Below are 18234 nucleotides of genomic sequence, written 5' to 3'. Positions count from 1 at the left end.
ATAGGTGCTTCATTTCACTTAGAATTTTAAACACCTGCTTTGAGATAAGGGTAAGTGATCCCCATTTGTGTTTTCCATTGACTGTAAGGAGAGTCAGGGGTGCTAACTGTACCTTGTAGATTCAAAGGTTTGATAAACCAATCCTGAAGTCATAAACAGAGACTCCAAGGGAGAGATAAGGAACCTTACCATAAGAAACTCAATGGCCTTCCTGCTATTTTGTCCGATGGACTGCTTCTGCATTTTACTTCAGAGAGTTATTGAGGAAAAAAAGTGACCAAAGTCCCAAGAAATTACTCGGACATAAAAGACGAGACTTCTTTCTCCCAATTCCCAGTTCAACAGTACACACTGAACTACAGATCAGGCTCTCTTCTGCTTCCTCTCCTTCTTGCTCCAAGACTTTAGCACTTACACTGCACAGGTCCAGCTTCATCAGGGTAGGGGAGACACTACCTACAGGGACAGACTGAGAAGGCTGGATTAGATCAGAAAATAAACCAGTAAAAATTGATTTTACAGAAACTTCCTAACACAGTAAACAGATAATAAAACGGACATTTTTTCCTAGAATAAAAATACACCAAATTAAAGTATTGTACATTTAAAAGTTCTAAAGGACCTCATATTTTTAAATACAAATGAGTGTGAAACTGAAACCACTATTATTAAAGTCAAGAAAAAAAAAAATTGGTAGAGATAATATACTTGGAGATATTCATATTACCTTCTTCAGGGAGGAAAATGTGTATGCGCATGTGCACTTGTATGTGTGCAAACATATGCAGTGAGGGAGTCGGGAAAGGAAACAATTTTATTTTCCTAGATGCACTAAGAAAAAAAGAAAAGTAGATTATGGTGTATTTTTCCTTAAATAAACAAATTAGCTTGCAAAATAACAGTGTAGAAATCAGCACAGATTTCTGAAGTAATAGACTAAGATATACTTAATAATATGATGAATTTGAAAATGTTTAATGAGTAAAACAAAGAATATTTTCTTAATCTAATGGAATAACTTTTTAAAATACACCTGAAAGAAAACATTAACTGTTTGATGCAAATGGTAGCTGCTGTCTTGACTTTATGCATACAGCAAATTAGCTCATGCTTAAAGCTTTAAGGATTTGTTTGGGTTTCTTATAGTCTTCCTGTTTGCCTTGCTGTTATCTTACCATACTATCTTCTAAGCACAGGAAGTTTACTTGGAAACTTTTATTTATTTTTTTCATTTATTTGACCACAATTCCTTGAGATAACTGTTTTAACATTGCTTTTATGGCTGGGCTGTTTCAAGTCAATGTGGCACACCAAAATTACCTTGAGTCAACCTGTTGAATTTCTTTGTGATTTTTCTCTCAGGACCCAGAACCTTACAAATACTATTCTTCTCTTCCCTGAGGTCATTTTCCAACAAAAAGAGCTACGGGCTTATAAGCAATCTACTCAAAGCCTCTTCAAGGCATTTTCTTTCATCATGTTCTTGGTTTTATGAGTTTTTTCATGGCTACCCGAATAATTTTCAGCAAGTTGCAGAACAAATTTCACTAATGACTTCTCAACAACTATCAGTGAGTGGACTCCAGGTTTTCCAGGCCATTCAGGTGCTGCAGACTGCTTTCAGACCCAGGAACCACTGCAGCCAGAAAAAGCTAGCTCCTCAGAGATGGAGAATGTAAGCACCCACCAGGGCTTCCTACAGGAACCAGGGAGACATTACATGGATAAACTTGGTACGTCTGAAGTAAAATAATTCATGGTCCAGTTGTAAACCAGCTCACCACCTACATAAACCTGTTTTAGGAAACCAGATTTGGTACACTCTCCAAAACCCAAACATTGTAGCAGCTGCATCACAACCATGAATCACTTGTTGGCACATCATATGATTATCAAGTACAGATGATGTATTTTGGGGACTCTTTATGAAATATTATGTAAAATACATTTCTGCTCTATTATTACCAGTAGACTGTGACTTTGTATAGTAAGTTTCAGATCCAAGATACATGCATCTAACACAATGTAGTCTATGTCCTATGTAGAAGAAACACACAGCAGAAATAAAAAGCCACACTACTCTCACTTTTTGTAGTTAGTGAATTGCAGGACAGATTTGCTCTAAATTTCACAGCACTCCCTGGCAAAGCTGAAAAATTACTCAAGACCTGTATCCTAGCCATAGAACCATGCTTACTCTCCTGGCATACAGAGAAATGGGAACATGCCGGGGATGCAAAGCAAATGCCAAGTTGTAGAACGGGCCCTGGGGTATTTTGCTCCCTGGAGGGAGATTAAAGTCTTGCAGTACATATAAACACCTGCCTAATGATGACAGAATTGAATTTATTGCTTCTTGCAGTAAAAATGCCTCAGAAATAAGATACTAGATGCCCTATTGAGATCATCCAAAACAGCATGTGTTGCAGTCATCACAAACTTCAGGTGATAGCCTAAAACATCTGCAGCACATGTACTGTGTGAACACCAAGGCACAGCTCATAGAAACTCTGCCTGGGACCCTCCAGAGATTGTAAAGTAGCTGATATGTGATAAAACTTGAAAGAACACCTCACTTCATGATCTTCTACCACTACTCTCACACAGCAGCTCTAGTGGAAGCACTGCCAAGTGCTGAAGCTGCGCACCCTCTTCTTCAACTTATCATACTCTTAGGTTAGTGAAAACACATTTCTGAGGCTGGGATAATAAGCTTGAACAGAGACCTTAATACAGAACTGCTGCACCTTTTCTTTTGGGAAGCAACTGTCTTCTACAAGCGCTCACACCACCAAGTATTTCTGAAAGAAGAAAATGGGGCTCAAAAAATGTAATCAAATGCAACATTTTACATAAATCTTTTTAATCCCTCTTGACACATCTACATGGTCAAAAAACAAAACTGTATCATAGCCAGCAGCCATTGGAACAAGTAATATAATGCCTATACAAAAAAAGCTTTCCAGCTTTACTGTGTTTAAACTGAGTATGGATAAAGGCAATGACTTTCAACTAAATCTATCAGTGTGTTAAAGGTGAGGGACTATAATCTATATATTGCCTATAATATGGTTAAATTCTTGATAGAAATGGTGAAGCAATCTACACTGCACTTCTTTGATATTGTTGGACTTCATTTATCTGAAAAAAAAAGGTTTCATGTATTTTTATTGATAGAAGATTTAATCAAAATGGTCATTTTTGAGTGGAGAGAGTTAATCAGGCAGGTTGAGGAGGAACCATATTTGCAGATCATAAATTAGGCAAAAAGGATCCATGTTCATTTACTCCCATTTCTTATCCTCTGGACAAAAATCCCTATTTTATTATCTGGAACAAATGGCAAATATTTTAAAATACAGTCCTTAGAAACTGCAAATTTACCTTCAGTCCTCAGAGCCCAGGCCAACAACAGCTAAAAGAAAGAAAAAAAGAAATCTTTGCCCCCGTTCACACTTTCACCACCTTCATGATTCTGTTAGTCTTAGAAAAACTTAAGAGGACTGGTGAATGTTGCAGTGTGCCGGAGAAGCCAGTGTACATGGGCTATTTTAGATCAAAGAGAGAAATGCTTTCTGAAATGCCAAAAGCTTCCACGCTCTTATACCAGAAAAGTGTCAACTCACCTTTTCTGCAGTATCAAATATTACGGAGAGAGAAGAGTTGGTGTCTAATAAGAGCGGACCTCAGTCATTAAAGACATTATGGACTGGACAAATACAACTTTCAACTCCTTTGGAAATAGCCCATTGTGGTGCACAAAGGCAATATACTTGCAGGGCAATAGACAGCATGTGTCAGCTTCAGCCCTAGACTGACTTAAATTTCTAAGCTGGCTTGGTTAGTAGATCCAAATGAAGAGCTTCACAGTAATGTAATTCCCAATACGACAGTGACACAGAAGATATGAATGATCACTGCAAAACCTGAGAAACCTCAGAAAGAAAAATCTCAAGAGCTTTTTGATAAAATTTCCTACAAGTACCTAGAAAACTAACTGGATTAGGCAGTCATTTGAGCTCTCTTAGCGCTCTTGAGAGCATGTCCATCTCATCTTTTCATATCAGGAATGCCCCACACTGTGACATTAGGGAAAGCATATGAAAAAAGCCACTATCTAAAATCCAATTCTCACTCTCCTTCTGCATCCTGCTATTAGAATCATAGAATCAGCCAGGTTGGAAAGAACCTCTGAGATCATCAAGTCCAACCCTTGATGCACTGCCACCGTCATTACTAGACCATAGCAACAAGTGCCACATCCAGTCTCATCTTAAAAACCTCCAGGGACGGAGAATCCACCACTTCCCTGGGCAACCCATTCCAATCCCTGATTACCCTCTCTGTAAAGAATTTCTTCCTAATATCTAACCTAAACCTCCCCTGGCAGAGCTTAAGACCATTAAATTTCAGATGTTAGAATATCACTGCCTTCCCAGTGGGATCTGATTTGCACTTTTTATCCATTAATTTGTCTAATCCATTTTGAAATTCTTGATGTGTTCTGACTTCAAAATTTCTTGCAACAGCCAACTGTAGAAGTTTATTACAGGCTTTGAAGAAAAGCACTTTAAAAAACCTGTTCTGAATTAAATCAAATCAGTTTCAATACATGTACTCTGATCTAGTACTGTAGGATTTGGTAAACAAGTTTAGCACTCATCTTATGCCTTCTTGATGCTGGAAATCAGCTTCATCCCTCCTCAGGTTTCCCTCTAAACTGAAGCAAAGTCCTAAGCTGCATTTACTTGTACCAAGTTTAATGTCCTTTTCCATAACTTTTTTTTAAGAAATCTTGTTGAGATGTGGAGTTCAATTGATGCAATACTCAAGATGTGGAAGCATGAAGATTTTCTACAGTGCCAAAATGTCAATTTTGGTCATGTTCTCAGTACCATTCCCAATATAGGCAATTTTGGCTGCAGCTGCACCCTGAGTCAATGATGACAAAGAACTACCAACTCAGTATGGTTTAGACTATTCTAAAGCACCACAGAGTTGTTTTGGAGATGCTTAAATTAGCTCTGGACGAGAGACTAGATCACGCAACAGGAAAACACCAATGCAGAGCTGCTTGCTTAAGCCCTAGAAGATTTATGAAGGCAGTATGCAAACTCATCCTAGATTGGGCAGTAGGTTGTCCATCTAGGATGCCTTCAATGACAGTGTATTGGGCAAAGGCAGGCAGGACAACAGTCCTCCTGTGCATTTGAAATGTCTGCAGAAAAATAACTCTTTTGGGGAGGCCTTTTCTCTTTCCCCAAGGCATATGGAGCCCTGTATCTGCTGTGAACAACATCTACAGCCCACGTACTATGAAGTTAATAATTATCAGAAAAAAAAAAATCAGTGACTAACAATTTTTCCACAATTTAAAACTTGTTTTCAGTCACTGAGAAAATTTATCAGTACACCCTCCGAAGGGCAAGGCATAGGTGTTACGTGACAGCAGAGGATGGAAAGTATGAACTACTTCCTCTTCACCCAGTGCTGCATGTCTTCTCTCTCCTTAAGTACACCACCGATGCACCTCAGAAAATATTTATGAGTTCTCATTCAAATACTTCAGCTGATAAATTCAATATCACATTCCCTGGGGTAAGCAAAGAATAAAATATTGCATGGGCCTTCACACATGTGAAGGTTATATTACTTTACAATGAAACCCAGCAAGCTGCACATTACAATTTTTACCACAATCTCCTTGGTAGGAATGTTTCAAATACATTGCATATGTGTGAATACAATATAAGCGTACTGAAATCCTTTGAACACTGTAATACATCAGACACTTGAGGCAGTGAGGAAAAAAAAAAAAGGAAAAAAAGCATCTTCACCTATCTTGGCTCTTATCTGGTCTGTGCTGTCCTTCATGTGTTTGACACTGGTGTTCTCTGGTCTCATGGACGGTGGATGAAGTGTACGAAGAGAACTTCCAAAAAAGTGGCTCCTTGACCACACCCCCCTAAACTGTTCACTTGTTCATTATATCTGTGAAGGAAAGCAGGCGAGAGTACTTGCCCCGTGTAGTACAGCTCCCAGAAAGACTAAAGATTAAAGGCATCGCAGCTGTCCAACAAAGTCTATGGGTCTATGCAAACACATTTCCTACACGCCGTAAAAGCTCCAACATCTGACGTGCTGGCTTTTTACAAGGCTGCAATACTGGAAAGTGGGCACAGAAACCGACAACTTTCAAAGGCACTGAAGAGTCACATTCCACTTTGCTTCCTGCGCTGCCGGCCCGTCGGGATCACCGCGGCACCTGCTCCTGCCGCCGTCCTGCTGCCTTGGCCGAGGCTCGGCTGCCATCTCCTGCCTCGCCGGGGAAGCGCCGCCGGCAGCCAGCCCCAGCACGGATGCCCGGGGAGTGAGCGAACGACAAGAAGAAGGGGGCTTGTATTCCCCGTCCTTCCAAAGGGCGCTATCTCCCCAGTTTGGGAAATTCTAATTCACAAGCTACAGGCACCCGTCCGTGTGGACATGCCAACCTGAGACCCTGCTAAACTCTACTTTTCATGAATAAAGCACGCACGGTAGCTTTTTATGCTTAAACCAGAATGTCCATAGGCGTGAGCGTTCACCATTCACAAAAAACAAAGCATCAGCAAGTTGGTGCACCCAGGAAATGAAAACACAGCATCATCTCTCACATGAATATTTCCATATCAACCTTCACATGGGAACTTAGTGGCAGAGACAAAGCTTCATCAACATTTTTAACACAAAACAATAGTCTTCTACTTTTTGGTCAACTTATTGCCTTGTTCTTTTTTTAATACAGCCTTCATGCCAGTAGAGCCTAGAACTTTCTTAGATTCTGCTGGCTTGCCTTTGAGTGTCATAAGACAAGTGTAGAAATAACAGCACATGACTGCACGTTTAAAGAATATGTATGCCAAGAGACTTGAGCAGGATGGCATACGCAGTCTTTTTTCCCCCCACTAATATTATCTCAAGCTTTGTAATCTGCCTCTAAAATAGCACATGTGTGCATGCATCTTCACTCTTCCACTCAATTCTGTCTTGACAATTGTTCTCCCTATATTTTGCCACTCATTTTATGGGTAATTAATGGCAGCAAATCAATGGTGAGACAGCATCATCTCCAGGCTTGCTAGCAGATGCTCCTGTGTCTCATTGACTCAGCTTCTTGCTATTCCTTGCTATTTTTGCTCTGTTCCCACATACTATTAACTATGTTGACCAGTCTGTCTTTTCTTTCCCACACACCCAATCCTACCCCTTCACCCATCATCCAGAAGTGCTTCTCTCCCACCACCTTCCTATTACATCTCAAGTCCATGAATGGAAGCACTCAAACTTCCCCAACCAAACACCTTACATTCAATAAGAGTTTTAGAAATAACTATGTTGCTTTAACTAATATTAAAAAGGTCACAGAAAGTAAGCTTACCAAAATTGTCAGCAATGTAATTAGGGTATTATGGGAAGGTCTAGCTAATATTACCCACATTCCCAACCATACTAGCTCAGTCAATAATGGTATGATTGATTTTATCATAACATTGTGAAGACAGACTTCGAAAGGACACTGCAATTCCATCCCTGTTTCTTGGTTGCAGGTCACTTTGGTTAGAAGTTTTTCTTCTCATTATAAGAAAAAGCACTCGTATCTCATGTCCAAACAGCAGGTGTAGGGGCGTTTTCATACAACTGCAAGTAGAAGAGGCACATATATTTCAATTAACTTTCATTTGAAAAGGACATATAAATGGGTTTGAGGGTCAGACAGAATGATGATGTTGTTCACAATGATCAAAAAAGATACAGACATGATGGTTTTAAGAGAAAATGTTAAAAGATGTCATGCTGAGTTTAAAACAACTGGTTAGACAGCCATGAGGGAAGAGTCAGAACCAGCTGAGATTTTACTCGGAGGGGAGAGAGTCAGCTTCTTGCAGAAACAGGAGTTGAATTTGTATGTTGCTTAAAATACAGTAGCTTGCTAAATTCTGTGCATGTAAAGGCATTTCTCGTTCATGTACTGACAAACAGTCTACTTCACTGCTCTGAAAAAAAGCAAAGTTGAAGGGTGTTACTTGAATTTTGTCCATTCAAATAAATGGATGAAAAAGAGAATATATACCACAGCTCATATTGACATATGAACACTTTTATATATATGGATATCTGAGGGTGTTTCATTTTTTTGTGGAGGGGTTCTACAGAATATGACCTCCATCCCCTTAAACACATACTTTTAAAACTAGAAACATTTTGTTTTCTCCCCACCCATTTGCCTTCCTAAACCTGTCCCAAGCATCTGTATTATGTTATCCAACACACTGGCTGCTAACAATACAATCAGTATAAAAGGTTACTTAGGGGTCATGGCTTTTTTCTGTCCTCAAAATACAAAACTTATTTTAACAGGGACTTGAACTCTTTCACGGTGGAAAATGTCTCAGAACCATTCAGGTGAGAAGAAAAAAAAGCATACCAGAATTACAATTTTTTTTTTTTGAGTATGAAAACAGGAAATTGTTTTAATAAACATACTTTGAGCATCCACATAAAATAATTTTTTTCAGCTTTGTAACTCGGTGGTAAGGTTTTACAGGGCAGGAACTTGGCAGGCCAGGCACTAAGCTAAATGCCTATTATTTCATTGTTTTTGGAAAATAATACCTGGCTAATTACACATTAATATTTATTTAGAACATTGACATCAAAACTCCAAAGAGTAAAACTTACCTTAGACATTCACCTTGGTCTGACTACAGCAAAGATGAATGGACTCCTGACACTGACTGAGATAGAGGACTACTTCAAGGTAAACAAGTAATCAGATAAGCAAAATAATAGTTATGTTGATTTGCACATAAACATTTTTCTCCTTGTAGATATATTATTTTAAATAACTCTGCTTTGTAATAACTCTTTGCACATTACTCTGCCTAATAATCTAATAGTCAGTAAGATGAGATACTAAACATCACAAAACACATTTTTTTAAAAAAACAAATCAGGCACAAACAAAATTGTATAAGTTTGTAAATTTTTTTCAAAGAGAATAGTTAGTTCCAGAAAGTACCCACATTTCATGTAATGTTGTGTTCCTCACAGAGTTCCCAGTGAAAATATACTAAATACTTTTGCATACATATCATAAAAAGTCCCCACTTGCTTTTGAATTGAAAGAGGGGAAAAAAAGCTTCTCACAAAGAAGTGATTTCAAATTAGTTTCCATTAGTTCATATATTATAACATGACTGACACTTTCAGAAAGATAGAGAGGAAGTATGATAACCAATGGCTGAAAGTTGAGATATTTGTATAGTAATTTACTTCCATAAGAGATTACATCAATTTAGAACAGATCAGCTACATCAAGCAACTGATGTGTGTTTAGGGCTTTTTGTAGGTGGACTTGCATTCAAAACCAATGCCAAGGCATCAACAATTACTCATGCATGGGGGATCATTATACACAACAGCATAGCAACCACTCCTTCTGCTCAATTTATTAAAGAGAACCAAAATAAACATTTGCTTGCTGACCAATGGCTGTAAAATTTTCTGTGTATTTACTTAACTCTCTAAAACCACTGGAAAAATAATTTGCCGTTACTTCTGTTTTCCTTAAGGCTAAAGAAACAAGCCAGCCACATCTGTGCTCACCTAACATCCACTATCTGGTTCAATGGCCTAAGGTAAATTACAAACCCTGGTGAGGCTTCACATCACAAACACACAATCTCCAAAGGACATAAGGCTGACAAATGGATGTATGTTCAGAGTTTCTTCACATTACTTGATGAGATACCTTTGCGAGGTCTCCAGGAAAGGGAGCAAATCAGGGAAAATGTTTGCATCAACTTCAGTAACATGGACACATGAGGAACAGTGGCTCACAGTTAGGATATCCAGGTTTTCCAAAACAAGTAAGTAAACCAAACTAGACAGGTAGAGGCAATTCTAAATATGAAACACTATTAAATCAGAAAATACTGGAGCTTATGCTTAATTGTTACAGGATAGTGTGTGGTTTAATATTAAATACATTTTTTTCTTCATGAGGGATTAGTTCTCACCCTTCATAAAATACTAAATGTGTTAAATAAGACATGAAGATAATACTCTTCTCTTGGTAAAGCAGACAAAACTAACAATGCTCTCCACATAGGAGGAGCTGGAGTCCACAGAAATGCTTGTGCAGCACAGATATTTGCTACTGACAAGCCCCGATTCCCCAATGTTTGTGTAACCACAAAACGTATCAGCACATTACAATGGGACCCGGATATGAATGAGCTGTCCTAGTAAGAAACTGCCTTCAAGTGGAGCTTGTTTTCAAGACATATTTTGTTTAAAACATCACATAGTATATTCTTCCAATGCTCTTTAGAAGTCTGTACTTGACACCTTCACAATGACTCACCAGCATTTCTTCAAAATACTTCATTAGCTTTCTACTTCACATTGAAACATAATAATTTAGGCCTGAAAACAACCATTCCATGCAAAACCACCAAAAATTGGTAATTAGTCCAGAAAAAAGAAGTTAATTCTGCTTTTGCCAACCAAAAGCCACAAAACGTGCATCATTGATCAAACCATTCTGTTCTGTGTTTTCCCTGTTTCACAAGGAAAACCTGCCAGTGACATTAAATATGATTAGCAAAAGAAAAAATCAGGGCCAGTCTTGGAATTTTTAACTCCAAAGTCTCTAATTTTCATTTGCATGTTTAATACTGTCTAACCAGGTCCTGTCGGGGGACAGGTCATGGGTACCTTTAGGATGATGACTACATATGGCTGTAACTTCCAAGTGTAATCCAAAGTCTACTCCTCAAAAAATCTTACTTGAAATCCTGCAGGACATACGCATGCATCAATAAAGCAGACTGAGTCTTAATCAGTTCTCCAACCCCGACCCTGCATAGGTTCCAAGGTCACTTGCAGGAAATGAAACATTACACAAAAAACTCTCAGCTTGATACCTGAGCGTTTTGATCAGAAAATGTGGATGCTTGATACCTGAGCGTTTTGATCAGAAAATGTGGATCTCAACACAGCTCACTCTGGCAAAGATTTAAGAAGTGTTGATTCTATTCTATTCCCTAGTACTAATATTCATTGTCATGTAAAATTGTGACATTAAAAACAAAAAAAAACCCAAAACACCAGCAAACCAATCCACAAAGGAACATATTCCTGAACTTTTATTAAGGTATCATTCCACTGTAGCAAAAGAAAGACTGCCTAACAAACTTGCTCATGACTACGGCTCTCCTTACTTGAATAGCTTTTCCTAAGGGCTAACTGGTCATACTTCACAGTAATTCAGAGCAAACGTATAACCCAGCTACTGCTAAAGCTGCCAATTCCAACAGTATAAAGGCATTATATAAATCACGCACTAAACCCATTGTGATAAAGATGTCCTTTCTCTCACACAAGTTAAAATCTGTTAATTATTTTGTAAACTTAAATAGTGTGCTGGACTCTTCTCAATTTGTTTGAAGGTTTAACATGTATGAATTCAATCACGGAATAATTTAGGTTGGATAAGATCACAGTTCCACTGCAAACCAGACACTGCCAAGCCCACCACTAAACTATATCTTTTAGTATCACATCTTGTGTCTCTTAGCTACCTCCAAGACTTGTGATCCCACCACTTCCCTGGGCACTGTTCCAATGCCTGACCATTCTTCCTAATATTGTCTCTTGATGTCCTAATGATCTCTTCAGTCTCCTTTTCTCCAGGCTAAGCAGTGCCAGCTCCCTCAGTGGCTCCTCCCAAGACTTGTGCTACAGATTTCATTCACCAGATTTTGCCATCCTCCTTCTGACACATTCCAATACCTCAGTGTCTTTCTTGTGAGGGTCCCCAAAATGAAGTTTAGTGGGTTGTGAATGCTCACAGAACATCATTGCATTTACCCAGCATAACCTATGTCCTCTAGTGTTACAGTTGGACAGGAAATCTAGTGATGATACCATTATTTTCAAACAGCTTTCTCCATAAATACTAGGGGAAATGCAGAGGGAAACTATTTCAGGTATTAAATACACTGTATTTACAGCCTTCCACATTCTCCAAGTACTAACAGCCAGACACTTTCAGAATTTTTATTCAAGGTTATCAAGTTGTTTTACTCACCCTTTTCAGTGATAGTTCCTTCTCCTTTCACTCCAAGATCCTAATCTCAAAATTACAATTCATCTAGACATTTTTTTCCTTCTTCCATCAATATCCTTCCTATTTTTCCAATAGCAAATCATAACATTGTCTCCTCTGAAATGTTAGTATGTGTTAGTATTACTGCTTTACATCACAAGACAACATTAGTAGATGTGCAAGTAGGTATGTCTTCTCCATTCTCCTAGGTTATTATATGTCAAAAAATAACAAAATGAAAAGCTGTATTTTAACCCAAAAGCTAAAAATGTGGAAAAGCTGTTTGCTTCCATAGACTTAGAAGTTACTTCCTCAAATTTGCAAGTATGTCTATGAATTTCATATTTTTAAAAATCGTCACACACCACCCTGGAGAGGCTTACTGAATTGCACATTTGCTACACTGCATCCTGAGATCCAAGGAATTCAACCTCCCAACAGATAAAAAAAACCCCACGTTCTAGTTTAGTGGCATATTCAGTTTAACAGTTTTCAACCTCACCAACACAGAGGCCATTGAACCCAAGTACTGAACTCCACCTTTGGATCCCAATTCCCTTTGTCAATTTAAGCCTGTTAAACAGCCAACCAAGGAAAGCCAAACCACAAAGCCCACTAGACCACCACCAGTTTCACACAACTTTTTTTTGCTATAATAAAGCTACAAGTGTTAAAAAAATTGGATAAAACTGCATAACTATTTTATCCAAAACTCTTGGAAGATAAACCTTTAAGAAAGGACAGAAGATGAAGCATGTTTCGGTGTGCTTCTGAATATAAGACACATACTCAAAATTACTAGTCAAACTCAACTGACAAAGTTTGGCAATATTTAAGTCTCTCAACTCCATTCAAGAAATACTCCTTCATTCTCAATATTGAGAAACCTCCAGTAATTTAAGGAAATGAGATCTGCAACTAAGGCTCCTAGAGATTACTTCTGTAATTTCAACTACATATTGAACAAATCCAAGTGGAAAATGTTAACATTTGTATATTTGTGTTAACTTCCCTCAATTTGCAATAGTAGATTGACGTTAACTTAAAAACTACTTCATCTCCTTCGTGGAGAATTTAACAGATGAGAGTGAACGCATGTAAAGTTCACAAAAGGATATAGACCTTGCCATGAAGCAGACTTGAACAGATGCATCAAGTACACCTGAAAACATTACTACAGAAACCTCTCTCTCAAAAGTCACCCATATCTAGCTACTAAGACACGGCCAAAACTAAGGGACATGTTAAGAGCTTAAATGAGAGCAGCAAGTCCATCTGAACGCAGCTAGAGAAGACGCCTGCCTCCACAGTACACAAACAATTGGGGACATCTAAAGTGGGGTTACAAACCACAAGAAGAATTCGAGCTGAAGAGCTTGAGAACAGACAAACATTCCCATCTCCTGAGCCTGCAGGTGCCCAACTCCACATATTCACATTCATGTCTTAAAGTTTATCAGCATAATGGAGCAATTCCTTATGACTCCACTTAGACCTGCTCTGTAGGAAAGGTGAGACATATAAAACTTGCAGGAGAGATAAACAATTAAATTCCAGTCTCAATCCCACAGTCTTAAAAAAAAAAAAAAAAAAAAAAGGAAAACCTAAAACACAAAAACTGGCAAAACAACAAGTTCTGTACATCACTGAACTACTATGGAAACCAAGACAGGAGTGCAACACTGCTTCACCTGAGCAAGTGAGAGCTCTACTTGGCTACCTTGCCTACCAAGAACTAGAGTCAGATTGGGGATAGTACTTGTTATAAGATGCCAAAACCCACAATCTGCCTCCAATGAGGCAGGGGAACCAGTATAACATCTTGTGCCAACTGAGATCCCTGAAAACATTCAGATAGCATTTATGAAATTCCTGCAACATGTCAGAAGACCTGGGTAACGGTTAAGGCCACTCTCCTAATTTGCTTCAGCAGACGGAGCCGAATTTTCATCACAGATGCAGCAACATTTCAGGCTTTCCTTAAAAAATAATCAGAATTCCTGCAGAAATACAGACCTAAGCATGATCATGCAAAGCTAGTAATTAATTGTCTGCATTTGTGGAACTAAAGCTGTGCAAAGTTCTCCTGGCTGGTAGACTCTGGGGTAGAAACAGGAAACAGAAGCACCCTAGAATAGGAATACCAAGGCTCACCATGATCTTTTAAGCAAACAGAGTCAACATACTAGTAAACTACACCAACACTTGCAAAGTCCTTCCATCTTCTGATGTTATCCTTTGCAAGTCAAAGAACTATTCCACAGACACCCAACCATTAATCACACACACACTAGTCAGGTTCAAAATTTATTTTTCATTCATTTCTTGCACTTGAAGTACTCTTCGATGACATCTTTGGCCTGAGATTCCTTGCCATAGTCCTGCAACACAAGATAACCCATTATTAACATACAGATCCATTCAAAATTTTACAGCTTATTTTCAAAAGGACTAATGGGATTCTGACACTTTTTCTCAAAGCATTCCCAGAATTCCACAAAAGTAACCTGAGGCAATCTGTCAACTGTTTTTCTTTCGTTCTCTTCTAAAAAGATTTCTCATTCAAATGTAACAACCACTGATCAGGAACTAAAAAGCCATCTGCTTAAAGAAAGTCAAGTAAAATGTGTGAAACAGCTGCAAAAGTACAAAAACACATACAGAAGGCATTAGTCCTTATGTGAAGCTGTAGCCATCTCTTGGGACCTCAAAGACAACAAAGTCTTCAAGGCTCGTACTGTGGCTTTACTTTACCAGTGTCATTGTAAAATATGCTCCGCAAAACATTTTCAAGTTGAGCGGACACATTGAACTGGCATTTTTTTCTTAAGCAAAGCTTATTATCTTCTAGTACGGTCTTTGTTTTTAATGCTTACCGGCAAGTGGGCATAAAAACTTTAAGGACACAACCATTAACTCAAAAAATGTATATGTGTTTTAAACATGAAGGGGAATATGAAACGTAAGAGCAGCTTACGTTCACTATCAACAATATCAAGTGACTGTCTATAAAAACTAATATTAAGAGCTCTATTTAACAGTTCCTTATCTAAAGGAAACTTGTATTTACTGCCTGTTTTCACAAGAAACAATCTATAAATAACATAATCTCACCTTGACAACCACACAACTGCAGCCCACTACTTTGCGAGGTTTTCCTTCTCTGTCGATCTTGCAGAGACCTACCCATTCGCCCAGCTTCTTGTTGTCATCAACCTGTGGTGCAGAGCATTGCATCACATTAGAACTCATCATTCCTAAAATAACTGGGTTCAGCCTAAAAGCTGCTGTACTGTCAGAAGCTTTGGGTAACGGATGGCTGATTTCCTCACAGGCATCAGCAGAGGGAGCCAAAGTATCATCATCGTACAGCTTGTGCCCTCACAGCAGGACTCCTCCTATGCTCCACCCACCTGCAGCAATAAATCTATGTCTTGTTCCGCAGGGTACAAGAACTCACTTTTAACTTTGCAAAATACATGATGCACCACCTTTGCCATTTACATCCAGTTTTTGTACTGCTTGTATGCTGCCAATCACACAGAACTAAACAACCTCTGCTAAGAGAAATTTTGCTTAGATAAGCCATACACAGAATTACAGCAGTGTTTTAAAGATTCAGCTCTCTACATGCTGAAACAAACAGCACGACTGTTATCCAGACTTGTGTCTTGACACTTACCTTAATTAAGTTGATCTGATGTTCTGCACAGAGTGCTTCAACTAATTTTACATATGTGGGTTCATCACAATTTGAAGCCAGAACACAGAGATGGGCTTGGCGTCTAAAAAAGAATGAAAACTGACACATGTAATTTCAGACAATAGTTGAAAATTCTTTATAATCAAAATCACAAATGAAATAATTCAGCACATGCATTTCTAGAGAGCCACTTCCTAAGCTTAATTTTTGGTTATGAGACACCATAGGCTTTTGAAACACTAAACATACTACTTTTGATGTGATGTATCACTTCTGTTTTTAATATACATAACAGGCTATTCATAGTTAGCTTTATGATCAGATTCTATTCCAGTTTTGAAAGCTTTTAAAAATGCCACTAAATAAATTCTCAGCCATTGGATAAAGGTCTAATGACTGGATAAACACCAGGTCTCACAAAAAACTGGTGTCATTGTCAGAGAGCAACAAAGTTACAAGTTGCTTTTTCTTGTTTACCACAGATTACAGCAATTTAACATTAGAACTGTAATTACTAAAAGCTTGAATTTCCACATCAAGTGTTATACGCTCTTCAGAACAATCTTTTCTACTTACGTTCAAAGAAGCTGTTATGACAGGGCCCCAATTCTAATTAGGATCTTTGTATACTGTGGTACAATGTAAAGATACCAAAGGGATACCTGACAACAGAGAGAGCCGAGTAGGTCTTCTATGCTTAACCTAATGCAATGTGACCTCTACAGACAACATCAGTTTGCTCTGTGACCTTCTTCATTGTGAGTGTCATCAGAATGTCAAAAACGTTTCCAAGCAAGAACCATCACACCCAAATGTGTATAAACCTTGTACATACACCACCCTTTGAACACACAGCATGTGAACCTGCAGCTGAACTCATAAGAACTCTTACAAACTAGTCGTCAGTCACCTAAATTGTATTTTTCTTCCATTATTTAGCGCTTACGTAGAGGTTGTTGCATACAGGTTTGTCAGACAGCAGTTATCACTCATAAAACGAGTGAAGGGGTATCCGACAAAGTGTGAAGTCATCACCCAAACACTGTAGCATTACCCTAAAGCACCTTCTCTTCTTAAAAGTGTTCTTCTGCATATAAATACACACAGGTGTGTATATATACACATATAGTGCCTCACCTGACAGAAGACCCTAACTGATTACGATGGATGGCACATGGGACAAGTTGATTATGGCTTTGATATTGCACCAAAGCAGTTACAAAAAAATGAAACAACAACAAAAAAGCAAGATATGAGTTAAGGTTTTTTTGTAAACACTAAACCAACTCTTCCAGGTTAAGTGGGACACATATTTAACCCCATTAAAATCTTAAAAAATTTTGAGGAGACTTCTGATAAAACAAAGTTTTTGAGCCCCAGGTTATCATAGCTACATTCTACAAGAAATATTCCATTTTCTTCACAAAACTCATACACCCACATGAACACTTGACGGCACTGGGGCTACACACAGAACCTAATACACTAGATGATGCCAATCTCAATGTGTTTAACATACCTCATCACAATATACTTCAGTCAGTTTTGCTATTCACCACAGAAACTAACCGGTGACACACCACTTACTTGTCCAAGGCTTTGGCTGCTTCACGGATACCGCGAGCAAGGCCATCATGGATAAGTGCGGTCTTCAGCACTTCTTGCAGGGCGGTGTTAACATCCATTACACCTCCAGCAGTAATGCTAAAGAGAAGACAGACAATGTTCTGATCGTCCCGACATCTTACAGCTACGAGCAAGATTTCCCCGTTCACCAGCAAGCATAGCACAATTAAGAAAAACACAGAGAAAACGCAAGCTGAAGAACCAAGCCAAAAGAGTAACTGAGATTTGATGAGCTCGGAAGAGACCAAGGCACAACCGCGTGGCGAGCCGCGCTCCCTCCCACAGCGGGGCCGCCATGTGCTCCGGGCCCTGCCCGGCCCCGGCCTGCAGGGGACCCGCCGCGGCCCCGCGCCGGGGCCCGCACGGCCCCGCCGCGCCGCAGAGCGGGACCCAGCGAGACGCGGCCCCTCCGCCCGCCACTCCCGACCCCGCTCACCCTTCCTCGGCCATGGTGCTCTCGGTGGGTGCGCTCCCCGCCCGGGTTCCTGCTGCAAATACAGACACAGGCCGCCTCGGTGAGCGGCGCTGGCCGCCCCGGGGCCCCCGCCCCGCCCGCCCCCACCGCGATGCCCCGCGGGCCGGGGGGATCCCGCCCGGGCGGGCCCCGGCGCCATGGCTGACACTCACCCGGCACCGCCGCGCGCCGCCGCACACAGAGGGGGAGGCGCTGCCGCAGCGCGCTCTTATAGCGCCGCAGGACCCCGGCCCGCGCGCGAGGGCGCGCGCACGCCGGGGCTGTCCGCCGCGGTGCCTG

General features: G+C 39.7%; 1 protein-coding gene and 3 non-coding genes across 5 annotated transcripts; all 4 read right to left on the bottom strand.

Moving 5' to 3' along the window:
* Positions 1-14445: 14445 nt before the first annotated feature.
* On the bottom strand, positions 14446-18189 carry RPS12 (ribosomal protein S12). Of its 2 annotated transcripts, XM_027898966.1 has the most exons (6): positions 18108-18189; positions 17917-17968; positions 17442-17558; positions 15834-15936; positions 15266-15367; positions 14446-14532 (listed from the first exon to the last, which is right to left on the bottom strand). In XM_027898966.1, the coding sequence occupies exons 2-6, from the start codon at positions 17928-17930 to the stop codon at positions 14470-14472; spliced, it is 399 nt and encodes a 132-aa protein (XP_027754767.1). In that variant the 5' UTR covers positions 17931-17968; positions 18108-18189; the 3' UTR covers positions 14446-14469. The 2 variants fall into 2 exon arrangements, with proteins under 2 accessions (XP_027754767.1, XP_027754768.1); XM_027898967.1 differs by lacking the exon at positions 17917-17968 and having other exon boundaries at positions 18108-18186.
* LOC114065238 lies at positions 14836-14970 on the bottom strand. Its single transcript, XR_003572900.1, has one exon. It is a non-coding gene; the product is annotated as a small nucleolar RNA SNORA33 (small nucleolar RNA).
* LOC114065239 lies at positions 15438-15524 on the bottom strand. The gene has a single exon (XR_003572902.1). It is a non-coding gene; the product is annotated as a small nucleolar RNA SNORD100 (small nucleolar RNA).
* Positions 16821-16895, bottom strand: LOC114065237. The gene has a single exon (XR_003572899.1). It is a non-coding gene; the product is annotated as a small nucleolar RNA SNORD101 (small nucleolar RNA).
* Positions 18190-18234: the final 45 nt, after the last annotated feature.

Source organism: Empidonax traillii, unplaced genomic scaffold, assembly GCF_003031625.1.
Source record: "Empidonax traillii isolate 1590-97213 ecotype Southwest subspecies unplaced genomic scaffold, ASM303162v1 scaffold631:size1259156, whole genome shotgun sequence".
NCBI lineage: Eukaryota > Metazoa > Chordata > Aves > Passeriformes > Tyrannidae > Empidonax > Empidonax traillii.
This window is presented reverse-complemented; position numbering and strand designations above follow the sequence as displayed.